General features: G+C 45.4%; 1 protein-coding gene across 1 annotated transcript in view; it reads left to right on the plus strand.

Moving 5' to 3' along the window:
• DMXL1 (Dmx like 1) overlaps positions 1-12,704 on the plus strand; it is a 111,397-nt gene that overhangs the window by 20,078 nt on the left and 78,615 nt on the right. Inside the window, exons 2-4 of the mRNA XM_066603097.1 lie at positions 1,195-1,320; positions 10,543-10,620; positions 12,295-12,373. Of these exons, the coding sequence (XP_066459194.1) occupies positions 1,195-1,320; positions 10,543-10,620; positions 12,295-12,373 (283 nt within the window). The remainder of the gene's footprint in view (positions 1-1,194; positions 1,321-10,542; positions 10,621-12,294; positions 12,374-12,704) is intronic.

A 12,704-nucleotide genomic window follows, 5' to 3' on the forward strand; every position in this document is an offset into this window, starting at 1 on the left:
TGTAGGCTAGCTACCCTTCTCTTCCTGCCCTAGAGTATATAGTGTGCAAAAGCAGTAGCACATAAAAAGCTATATAAACTTGGTATAGCCCTGCTGATCCAGAGAATGGAGTGCTAGGGTATTTCCACATGTTGGAGAAATGCTGCAAATTTTCCGCATCTAAAACCATGGTGCGGATTTTGCTGCAGAAAAAACGTAGCATTTACACTACATGAGACATCCCCTTATTGGTTTTGCTGCATGCTGAATGTCGTAAAGGGAAAACCCAAAAAACAATGGTGGAATTTTTCCATCCCCCACAGAAAAAGGTTAACAAAAGTTACTACACTATATGTACCCCAAGATCGTGTCATTAAAAAACAAAACTTATGGCATTTAAAAGGGACAAACAAACAAAAAAAAGTCCTCATACAGTTGTGTCGACGAATAAATAGTTATAGTCCCTGGAATTTGACAATGGAAAGAAAATCGCATTGAGGTGAAAAACAGGCTGGTCTTAATAAACCCAAGAAAACTTGGACATGTGGGATGTATTTCCCATTCTAGAAGGTGATGGTGTGCAGGAATTACATGTGCAAGGCTGAAGTTCTAATAAAGTATATGAGAAGCGGCACTCTAGGACCTTTGGACTCCCTGATCTGAGATTGATAACCTATCTGGGCCGACAGTTGCCTAAACAATCACTCTAATGAGCAATTATGGGCATCTGTGGGCCCATGTACACACAGTATCCAGCAGGGTACTGAGCGAGGAATTGCTCAGCAGTCGCTAGTCGTTCAGTTTCAGCTCACTGGAGCAAAGCAACTAGCAAGTGACTTGGCATGCAGTATGAACAAGGGTCGCTCTTCTTTGAACGACTGCCTGTTTGCAGTGAATGAGGTGGATGGCTAGAAGAGATCGCCGGCCGCTCCGCTGCCATTTAATGAATGGCTATCACTTCTGTGTGAAAGCAGAGGGGCAAATGTTATTGGGAAAGACCCATTTTCCTATGTGAAGGTACCTTAAGCTGTAACTCGGCACAACGTTTCGGCGGTTTTACCTGGTAGGACAAGATACTGTAACCCCCCCCCTCCTTCCCACCCCATGCGCTCTGTTAGGGCACATGTCTATCGAAAAGAAAAATTGAAATCTATAATCCTTACTATTGATCTTCACCAATTTCACTGTCTAACATAGCAATTCTTTCATCCACAGGCTTATGCATCGGGGTGTGATGTTGTGATTTTGGGAAGCGACTTTGAGAGACTACAAGTAATCCCTGGAGTCCAACATGGAAATGTGCTGGTGGGATGTGTAGACTGTTCCATGCAACAGGGCAGAGTAAGTAGCGGTAATGCTTGAAACTGGTCACTTTCACATGAGCTATGGTATACTTTCTGTAAATGTTAAAAATGGTAGCAACACAAATCTATGAGAAGACCAGAAGTGCTTTATCTCTAGGCAAAATACAAAATCACTAATTTCATAAAGTATCTGTTTTGATTGACTTTACATTGAGTATGTGTGGTAGGCCTACCTAAAGGACCTGGTATGTGTGGAAGTTCTGCTTACATTAGAGGAGTAATTTCACTTACTACTTCCTCCTTTCCTTGACTCAATGGATGGGTGGGACTGCAAATTAAATTCAGGTTAGTTGCGCTTTGCTGACCTCATTATGCTGCTGACCTTAAATTGCATGCCTCCTATGCTTATAGGTGTTCAACAGCAGTCTGCAACTCAATTGAGGTCTATTGAACTGCTTCAGGGCTACTGTGCATGCCCATAAGCTGTCCTGTATACCCCAGTAGAGCTACAGCACATGCTCCAGCATGCATGTTTTCAAGATCCTGGCAACCTGCAGTATAGCGGCACAAATGTGACCTGTCCTACAGGATCCCAGCAGTGGCCAAAAGCCTTCACAACAAGCTGTAAATAACCATGCTAACGATTCAGGAAATAAGAGAGATGGAATAATACCTTCACCTATTGGAAGGCAGCATTCCTTCAAGTCAAAGTTAGACTCTTTATACAAGCCTTGTAACATAAATGGCCTTTTGAGTCTCCTCACTTACTGTCTAGGTGCTCTCCCTAAGGAGAAAAGATAATGTTTTAGGATAAATAGAGTATAGGACCGTTTTGACAAAGGGTCCTATTTGATAAGTTTATCATTTTCATGTGATATGTCACATGACACGATTCACCACATGGGAATACCCATTTAATGTTGTGTTCGTTGAGTTTTCATGATGGGCTGTGTGCGCGTATGAGGAGCACTACTGCTTTTACCCTCTGCTGGCTCTAAATTGTCAATTTTCTCTGAGCTAGTAGGTGGAGACTAGTTGTTATATCACCCATACACTGCACACAGAAGAGGAGATCCTGCTCTCCTGTCTCTTTGTAATGTACCTTCAGAAATGGCAATACTGAGAACACTGTACAGTCATACTGAGCAGTGTAGCTGTAAATCCAGAACAGGTGAAAAGTTACTAGAGCCTTCAACAGCAGTGTCTCTAGTTTTTTTTTCTCTCAGCAGTTGATTCATCCTCCCCTCACCTATTCTATGAGCAGAATGCCATCGGATCCCTCAGTGAAGCTGCTAATTTTGATGCTGAATGCCTCCCATAGTTAAAACAATTAAACCCTTTTATTCTGGCTCAGAAAAATAATACTTACTAAATCATAAAATGACCCCACAAATAGATAAATTCTTCTTACAAGCGGAAGCAAGGCTGTTAGTTGGGCGTTCTTTCCCCTAGTGGCTGCATGTGCTGTTTATGGCAGCCTGGTATGAACAGGCATGTTATTATGAGTTGCTGGATGTCTCTGACGGCCTCTTGGCCCACTTGGTTCACAGAATATAGGCTGCTGTAACTCCCACCCACTTGGCTGTTCTGCAGACAGTGCCTGTCTTTGCTGACTTAATGCACAACCGTGTAATGTAGACTATACACTGAATATCCATTGGACTGACTTTGGCCTTCAGAACCGCAGGGGTTCGGTGTAGCATCCATCCACAGGCACCAGAGGATGTGGCATGTGCCAAGGAACTATTTTTGCTAGCGCCAAATTCTGACATGTTGTTCAGCACGGTGCAGCAGAAATCAGTCTGGGTTCATCGGACTAGGTGATGTATCTCCACTACTCAGTGTTGCAGTCTTTGTGCCTTTTTTTCCACACTGGAGACTTGGCTTTCTGTTTCTCTGAGCAATGGCACTTAATCTTGTCATCTGCTTATATAGCCTATCCACACTAAGGAACAATGGGTTGTGTGATCAGGCATGTTGGAGCACTAGCATTATGTTCCGCTGCAGTTTGCTTGATTTTTGCACCCCCTGTTTGTCAAAAGAATTCTTGGCATCCTCCTCTGACCCCTTTTGTGAAAGAGCTTTTTATGTCCAGAGTCCCCTTTCACTGGATGTTTTTCTCTGTATATTCTCCACAGCGGTGGCCATTTTGAAATCCTGGCCCTCCCGTGATTTCAGTCTCTGAAATAACTTTCCCCATTCTAATGTGGATTCACACTGAAACTGATCCATGGAAAACTTGTTCCCCTGATTTTATGCTGCGCTCTGGGGTCACGTGTCAAATCTCTACGCAGGAAACCGTAAACGGTGTCGCTAATAAAGTGCCCAATCAGTGTGTATGTGAAGAAGCGGTAAAGAATGCCATTTTCGTAGTAATATTAGGCTGAGCTGACTTTTACATTTTTCTATGTGTACTTTGTGAAAGTTTGTTTCAAAGTTTGCAGGGAGCTACAGAGGGGAGTCCAGTGTGGCTCATTAATCTCCATGTATTCACGGCTCACTCCGACCTCCCCGACCACCTAACAGATCTCTGCATACGGCTGTATATATACACATGCTTCAGCACAACATATTTGCGCTGTGAACACAGTTGATTTACGTACGTATTGGCGCATTACACTGTAGCTTTTTGCGTACGCAGCGTCTGTTCACAGGGCAGCGGGACACGCCCACACTCCGATTTAAAAGGTTATTTAGCAAAATGATCTTCAGATGTGTTCTATTCACCGTGGTTTTGCGCATACTGTTTTGCATGCGCATTTGTGCCCCCCCCCCCCCATAGACTTCTATGGGGCCCTTTGGTGCGCAAATGTGCACAAAATAAAGCAGGTCCTATTATTTTGCAAACGCAAGAATTGCGTGTGTGAAAAAAAAAAAAAGTGAGTGAACCCATTGATATCTCTGCATTTTGCGCAGAGACTATATCGGTATTGATGAACTGCGTTGGACTCATCAGTGCGGATCTTTTCTGACTTTGAAATGTTAGGGTGGTTTCACCTCTGTGTTCGGGGAGCAGGAACAGGGAATCCCTGCAGCCAAACGATTCCTTCTTAGAATGCAACCAAAATAGCGCCGGGTGGACCCCATTGACTATCATGAGGTCCGACCATTTTCGGACCAGCTCGCCCGCTTTTGGACGTAAGAAAAAGCGCTGCGTGCGTGCGGGTTCCAACGCAGATGTGAAATGCGGGTGGTGGTGGTGGGGGGGGGGGGAGGCTTACAAATCACTAAATGACCCCACGACTGCAGTGCTGACCCTTAGTCCTACAACTGGACTTGCTGTAGACGTTGTTACTAGATCAGCTTCTGCATCCCTTCTATCACCTCTGTTTATTACATGCTGCTTATAAATGCCTAATAATCTAGGTTATTATCTGCCTCGCTACGTATACGCTGGGAAGTGGCAGGCACAAGGAATGGGAATTTTTAAGTTAATTGATGGGAGCGCACCTGGCACTTCTAGGTCACGCTGTCCGTGATGTTTAGTCTCATTGTTTCTTATGAATTTTTGTGTTGTGTAATTAAATGGAGTTTTGTTTTATGCAACTACTTTGTTTATCTCTCTAAAACAGGTGCGTCCGGCCTCCTCTGGTTCAAGGGCCGCAATAACCGATTGCCCCACTCCCAAAGGCCACAGTAGAACTTTAGTGTACACTCACAGGTAGCAGAAATGGTGCAGATTTTATGCCTTTTTGAAAAAGTCACGTCAAAAAAGCTGTGTTGAAATGCATTCTACCATTGGTGTAGATCGTTGTGTTTTTGTTGCGGATCCACTACAGATCTCTGCTCAGATCCACATCAAAATCCCCACCAATGGAGCAGTCTTTGATCAATCCTGGTGCAGATTTTCCGTTGCTTAAAATCTGCCCCATTTCTACAACGTATGAGTGTACCCTAACGTATTTTCACATGAAACATGTATGGCATATAGACTTTACTTTTGAAATTCACACTTCTCAAAAAATGGGGGTCCCCTGCTCCTCACTACAGGGACCACCAGGTGGCTACATCTATTGTGGTTTTGGAAAGTTTCTTCACAACTTCTGTGAACTGCAGTGTAAAGGGCCACACACTCCTCCTGTAGAAAGAATACCCTTTTAAAGGGGACCTTTTTATGGTTGTTTTTTGACCCTAAACCACCACCATGTCAGATCATGTAATAACAATGTTTCCAAACATGTCCTCTGCTCTGTTATGCTACATGCAGCAAAATTGATAAAATCGCTTTTGAAAGTGACACTTATGCAAACTTCACCTGAAGAGTCACCTGAGCATTAAGAATAGCAGGAAGGGTCTGGCAGTGTCCACCTCCACCCGTCCAGTCTTGATTGACGTTCCCCCAGCCGCTGTACCGTATGTCAGCAGCAGCCACTGCCAAGTCCCACACGTGCGCTGTTGCTTCTTACCTCCTGGTGGTGGTTCAGGGGACGGCCTGCCATTCCCTTGTAGGCCTTATTTACAAGGCTGATAGCGAGTCATGCCTGATATTCTCGGGTGCATCTCACAGTGCGCCAGCACCCCGTCCATGTGCTGTGCGATTTGTGGGACCGCGCGTTTCCATGTAGTACTATCGTCTAAGACTCCGACGAAAATAGGACATGCTGCAATTTTTCAGTCTCTTAGCATCGCTGTGAGAGAAAAATCACCCGTGTAAATGGACCCACTGCACACAATGGGGTGTATTTTTGTGTGCCTCTCAACACACAAAACTTGCATGAGTTTTGTAAATATGGCCTAAAGGAACAAACTGGAAAATACTGCTAGTGTTTGCCTACTGCATGGCCTGAGCCTGTCTTTAAGCTTAAAGCGAACCTGTCGCATCCTAAACTAAGTTCTGGTGCTTGTAGGACGGGGCATGACCAGTCCAGGGATGTGCTTTATCTACCTTCCCATAGTGCCCCGTGCCCACGCATGACTGAAGGGTCAATCTGACTGACCCAATGCTGACTTCCACCGGTCATGGCACAGGAGCGGGAGGTGGGCAAGAATAAGAAGCCGAGCTCCGGACTCCTCCACCTCCGTCCTATAAGAACCACAACTTGGTTTATGATGCGAATAGGACACGCCGGGCCCCCTTTACTGGTCTATCAACAAATCTACAAAAATCAAATAATGTAAGAAAATAAAGGAAAAGTGAAATTATGCTGTGATGTTAGAAAACTAGCTCTGTAGCTAAAAGCCTACTTGAACCCATAAGAACAAAGGAAGCCTTTAATCATTGAGGGAAATGGAGGCAACGATGTGCTCTACAATGTGTTGTTGTATCAGCCGTCGGCAGTGGGGGGCATGGACTACTGAGGCAAGAGCCATGACAAACCTCTGCTGGGTGGAGGGTGGAAGAGGAAACAATCTAGGAGCTTTCTTGTCCTCAGACTTATACAGCATTTAAAGCCAAACTCAGAAAAGTAGGAACAGATCCTAATTACTAGCATGTTAGGATAAGTCCCACCTCACATTCAGGCCACCTACCCATGGGCCGGGAAGTTCAGCCCAATATCGCACGCTCCAATGTGCGTTTTAGGTTTGGGTAAAAACCGCCTCGCATCACTTCAGTGAAGTAGCGATTCCCCAGCGTGTTAGAGGATCGGCAAGTGATTCCCGTTGTTTTCAATGGGAAACCTTGCATAGCACTTCGCACGCCGTGCAATGTGTTTTACTGTCCCATTGAAAACAATGGGCGATGCGTTCCGAGGGACACGAAAAGAGAGGACTTGCCATCGCTTTAAGAAACAGGTCACTCATGTATATGTCTGCATTCCAAGCAATTGGGTTTACTGTATATTCATGTGAGATTTGTACATCTCACAACGCACAAATCTCGCACGAGTTTCTTAATTGCGAGAAACCGGCGTAAGAGCTTATTCACATGTCAATCTTTTTTATTGATATTATGTAAGCCAAAACCAGGAGCAGATCTAAAATGCGGTAGAAGGCTGGCTGCACACATTGCTGACTCTGGAGCGGGGGTCCGCCTCCGGATTCTGCAGCAAATACGTTCCATAGCATGCTATGGACAAGTGATTCTTTATGCACATGAGCGGCAACCAAATTGTGGTTTCTGCTCGCGGATGAAAAATCACAGCCTGCTCAATTTTTGTGCAGATTCAGCACAGACTACTTCCATTCAAGTCAATGGGAGCCGTCCGATCCGTGGTCCTTCCACCATTGACAATACTGAAAGGTCGCGGATTCCACGTCATCACTATGCAATGATGCGGTAAAGGCAGGAGTGAAAACAAAATCTGTACTGCGCATGTCCGACGTCGAGCCGTGCGGCCCATCCGCAGTGCAGCTGTTGAATGACAGGTACGTAGGGTCGCCGTCAGCTGTCGGGGCCGGATTCCACAGGCGGAGTCCAACCTATCGGTGTGCATATAGCCAAGATGCTTATCTTTCTATTATACTTAATCTCCGCACGTTCCACACAATCCTGACAGTGATGGAGCCCTTAGAGTATCCTCTTTTGTGAGTTGATCCCCCGCTACAAAATAATAAAGTGCGGTGTAGGTTAATGGAGTTTAGTCTCTGGAAACTGTACAACATACAATGCTCATCGTGCTTCTGTGAATGTTTGTTTATGCCACAAGCGCCGTCTGCTACCTAGTTGTTACCTGCGCTGTTTGTTTTGTGTTTCTTAAAAATTAAATGTACAGTATTTTTCTAAGTGTTTCTGGATTACTGATTTCTAGGTGCAAAAAAGTAATATTACAGAATTCTCCCTGTACAATTTTTTTTGTCTTTTGTTTGCAAGCTGGGTTCTCATTTTACCGACCTCGGAAGGCTGAGTCAACCTTGAGTCGGCTACCTGAACCATGCGGGGATTATACTCGCAACCTTCAGGTCGTGAGTGAGAGCTTAGGACTGCATTTCTGCTGCCTCACAAATCTCAATAAAGATATCCAGGGAGCCAGCACCTGGGATATTCGGGGTATTGTTGTATCTTGTCTCAACCAGGAGAATGGGTGGAGACTAGATGTACGCCCACAAGCAATGCCCCCAATTTGATTGGCTGCGCTGGAGAATGGCTGGCCATGATCTCCTCTCCTGCCTCGTTTCGCTCACCCCACGGACGCTTGGCTTGGCCTTGGTCCCCTTCCCTTCTCCTCTGGCATGGCGACCCCACTGAACCACCGCGCTGCTGCTGTGAGTCTGTGCTGCTGGCATCTCCCCTGTCAGTCTGCTACTGTGGCACCCCCACACCTGCCTGTAATCCTCACCTGCTGGCTGTGCTCCGTGATCCGGCGGCTGTGCTACCTGGCCTTCTGTCAGCAATCTGTCGGCTGTGCCCTGCCTTCCCCGCAGACACGCTGTCAATCTGTCACCCTGCGCCGTCCAATGTAAGGTATGTGCACTCCCTCATGGTTGTCCGCCGCTGTCCTGGCCTCTGTCCTTCCGCCTTTCCCGGCTGCTGTTAGTGTGTTCTGCAGGCGTCGGCAGCGCTCCATTACTGTTCTCCCGGCGCTCTGTGCTCCCAGTTGTCGTCCTCTGCCAGACACTGGCCCCGCCTTCTGTGACGCGGGGACAGCATTCCCTATTGCAGGGAGGCTGGGGCAGGAAAGACGCTTGGAGCTGGTGGTTATGGTGGGGCTATGCCACAGCCCCAGGGGTCGCCATGTCAGAGACGAGCAGGAAAGGGGACAAAAGCCAAGCATCCAAGGGGTGAGTGAAACGAGGCAGGAGGGAAGATTATGGCCAGCCATTCTCCTGCGCAGTCAATCGCATTGGTGTCGTTGCTTGTGGGCGTACATCTTGTCACCACCCATTCTTCTGGTGGATGCAGGATACAACAATACTGATGCTCGATCGCTATCCCGGAAGGATGGAGTGGAGCTAATGTCAGGGCTTGAACCCACGACCTTCTGTACTCCTGTTGTACAAGGCAACATCCGATGTGATACCCAGGACATAGGAAATGAACAATGATTTATTTGTGTTGACACAATTCAGTCTGAGGGAACAGGATTCACAAATCTCTGATTACTTATTACATCACATACAGAGCTTTATATATTGAGGGAGCAGGCTTATTAAAAGCTAACACTTATTGGTTCATCCTATCTTTTAACTTGAGACAAAGAAAGACAGAAGTATAGTTTACTTTCACTTACAAGTTTAGAGTAGGGAGGGGTAGAGGGTGTGAGTGAAGGAAGGGTTGTGTTAGTGGGTGAATTCTGGTATCTAGTTACAAAGTGTATCTTAGCTACAACTAGTATCACACAGGAAAAGATTAGATACACAACAGAGCAGGCTGCATGTACAGACAACTATGTTTTAAGGGGAAGGAAACCAATAATGCTTTAAATTGGTATACAGTAGAATAAACACAACAATATATAATATGCTTCGGGCTGATCTCATACCGCACTCCAGTCAGTAGCTCTCCCCAGTGAGCTATCCAGCTACATCAATTGGGTCGCTTTCTATTAAAGGGGTTGTCCCGCGCCGAAACGGGTTTTTGGTTTTTTTTTAAACACCCCCCCCCCCCCCCCGTTCGGCGCGAGACAACCCCGATGCAGGGGTTAAAAAAACAAACCGGAGAGTGCTTACCTGAATCCCGGCGGTCCGGCGTCTTCATACTCACCTGCTGAAGATGGCCGCCGGGGTCTGCTCCCTCCGTGGACCGCAGCTCTTCTGTGCGGCCCATCGCCGATTCCAGCCTCCTGATTGGCTGGAATCGGCACATGACGGGGCGGAGCTACACGGAGCCGGCATTCTGCACGAGCGGCCCCATTGAAGACAGCAGAAGACCTGGACTGCGCAAGCGCGGCTAATTTGGCCATCGGAGGCCGAAAATTAGTCGGCTCCATGGGAACGAGGACGCCAGCAACGGAGCAGGTAAGTATAAAACTTTTGATAACTTCTGTATGGCTCATAATTAATGCACAATGTACATTACAAAGTGCATTAATATGGCCATACAGAAGTGTATAGACCCACTTGCTGCCGCGGGACAACCCCTTTAATCATTTTTTTGTTTCATATATGTGAAAAAAGGATTGCGCTCGTATGAAGTGTGTTAACGCAGAAACTGAACAAAAAATTTATGCAAAATGCACATACATCTGTCAAACAAAAACTGCCGATGCATGCCAGCTTGACACATAAAAAAACACGCTTTTGGCCTCTTTCGAGTGAATGAGAGCCTGTACATACATTTGGCGCATGCATCAGGAGCTCAGAGGCATACAATGTCATGTGAACAGAGTGAAGGTGCGGATACTTTGCTGTGAGGAGCTAATTTGATTTTCTTTTTTTCTAGATCGCTGCATCATACAACAATGTGACTTGTATTTTTGAGCCAGTAAATCTGCTAAAACAAAAGCATGCTCCCTTACAAGTAAGTATACGCCCTAGGTAACTGCCAATAGACTGACTCACATGGTGGGCGCTAAGTGACATCTCTGCTTTTGTATACAGCTTGTTTAAAGCAGTTTCCTTTTTAGGATAATCCTATCTTAAGGCCCATTTAGACCCAACAATTCTCGCTCAAAATTCACTCAAAGCCATCTTGAGCGGGAATCGTTGGGTGTAAACGCACGGACATTGTGCAGTTTTCATTAATGATGAGTCTTAATCAGGACCACGTACTGAGTTCTCAGTTGGATACCGCTGATATTATTGTTTCATCTAGTATTCCGCTTGGAGAACATAGCAGAAGTATGCAGAAGACATGCAGTCCAACTGTCTTCTGTATACCCTGCTCGGAGCACTCAGCTGTACACCAGCTGAGCGCTCTGTGAACACAGCAGGAGTATGCAGAAGACAGCGCTCCAGCTGTGTTCTGCATACCCCGCTCGGAGCGCTTAGCTGTATAGCAGCTGAGCGCTCCGAGAAGGCAACAGCTGTATGCAGAAGATACCGGTCCTGCTTGTCTTCTGGATACAGCGTGAGTGTTCATTTACACACTTCTGCAAAGTGAACACTCAAAACTGTCACTCTGCCATTTGAGCAAATTTTGAGCAATCATCTTGCCGTGTAAATGCACACAACGATTATCACTCAAAAGATATATTTTGAGCGAATTTTGAGTGATAATGGTTATGTCTAAATGGGCCTTTAAAAAGACAGAGAAAAATTCACTCTTCCTAATAAATTAAAAAAATTAAATTGCTCCTAAATTTTGAAAATGAAAACATAACAGAAAAAACTTGCTTTTTCACTTGGTTTCTCTGTGTATCTTATTTAAAGAAAATTTCTACCGACAACCTAAAGAAATTGCCCTTATACAGTACTATTAAATCTGAAGTTGCAGCAGCAGCCAAAGTTGGGATCTTGTTTGTTAAACAGTTTTCCGAAACTAAACACCTCTTATTGCTTATCCACAGGATAGGTGATTAATGTATGATCGCTGGGGATTGATTTCTGGAGCCCTCAGCGATCATGAGAACGGCCGTCCCAGTGAATAAAGCCGTGGTGTGCACTTGTGTCCACCATTCTATGGGACTGATATAACTGAGCTCCACTATCTTCATAGACAGTGCATATCGGTGTTCTCGCCTGTTCACTAGGGCTGCATTTACTAAAGGGACTTCTGTTGCTGTGATCCCTGAGGGTTCCAGTGGTTGGGAACCCACCCAACACCAATCATGCATTTATCACCTATCCTTTGGGAAAATGCCTTCTAGAGAGCATTCACACAGCAGCTCTCCAGCAGATACTGCACAGCAGAAAACACATGCAGCAAATCCATGTTAAAACCCATGTCAATCACTGATGGGACCGCCCACTGGACCTCTAAGCCCAGACCTAGTATAGATGTAAATGAATACAATACAAGTTATACTGCATCTTTCCCCATAGAACTATATATCCATCTGCTCGGCTCCTCCTGAGCCATAACATGATGCCTGCAGAATGGACTGCATTCTTCATGTGGCAGGAGCATATCTGTCTCTCTGTGGTGGTCATTTTATGTAAAAATGATACTGGGAAGTGCAACTTTCGAATGTGTGTCTTGAAAGTTAACCTGCTGAAAATTAGAAAATAATATAATATTCTTACATTTTCTTAGGGAGTTAATTCTCAGTGGCAGAAAAGTGGCCACATAGTCTTGGACTCTGTTGCTCAGAATTTAACTTGGGACCCAACAGGTAAGCAGCAGTTTTTGTATTCTGAAAAAAAGCATGCATAAAAATTGTAAAATGTACACTTTATGTAAATATCTTGACCATTGTAGCACTGTTAAGCCCCATTTACACGCAAAGATGATCGCTCAAAATTTGTTCAAAAGATAGGGAGATTGACAGTTTGAGTGATCATTTTGCATAAGCTGCTAATGGACACTAATGCCCATTGGTAGCTTATTGGCTTCATTTGCATGTAAATGAGCCTCCCTTTCCTGTATGCAGATAACAGCAGGTGGTCTGTTATCTGCATATAGCCCACTTGTTCTCCTGAGGGACTGCAGATAAATTCAATGTT

Source organism: Eleutherodactylus coqui, chromosome 5, assembly GCF_035609145.1.
Source record: "Eleutherodactylus coqui strain aEleCoq1 chromosome 5, aEleCoq1.hap1, whole genome shotgun sequence".
NCBI classification, from domain to species: domain Eukaryota; kingdom Metazoa; phylum Chordata; class Amphibia; order Anura; family Eleutherodactylidae; genus Eleutherodactylus; species Eleutherodactylus coqui.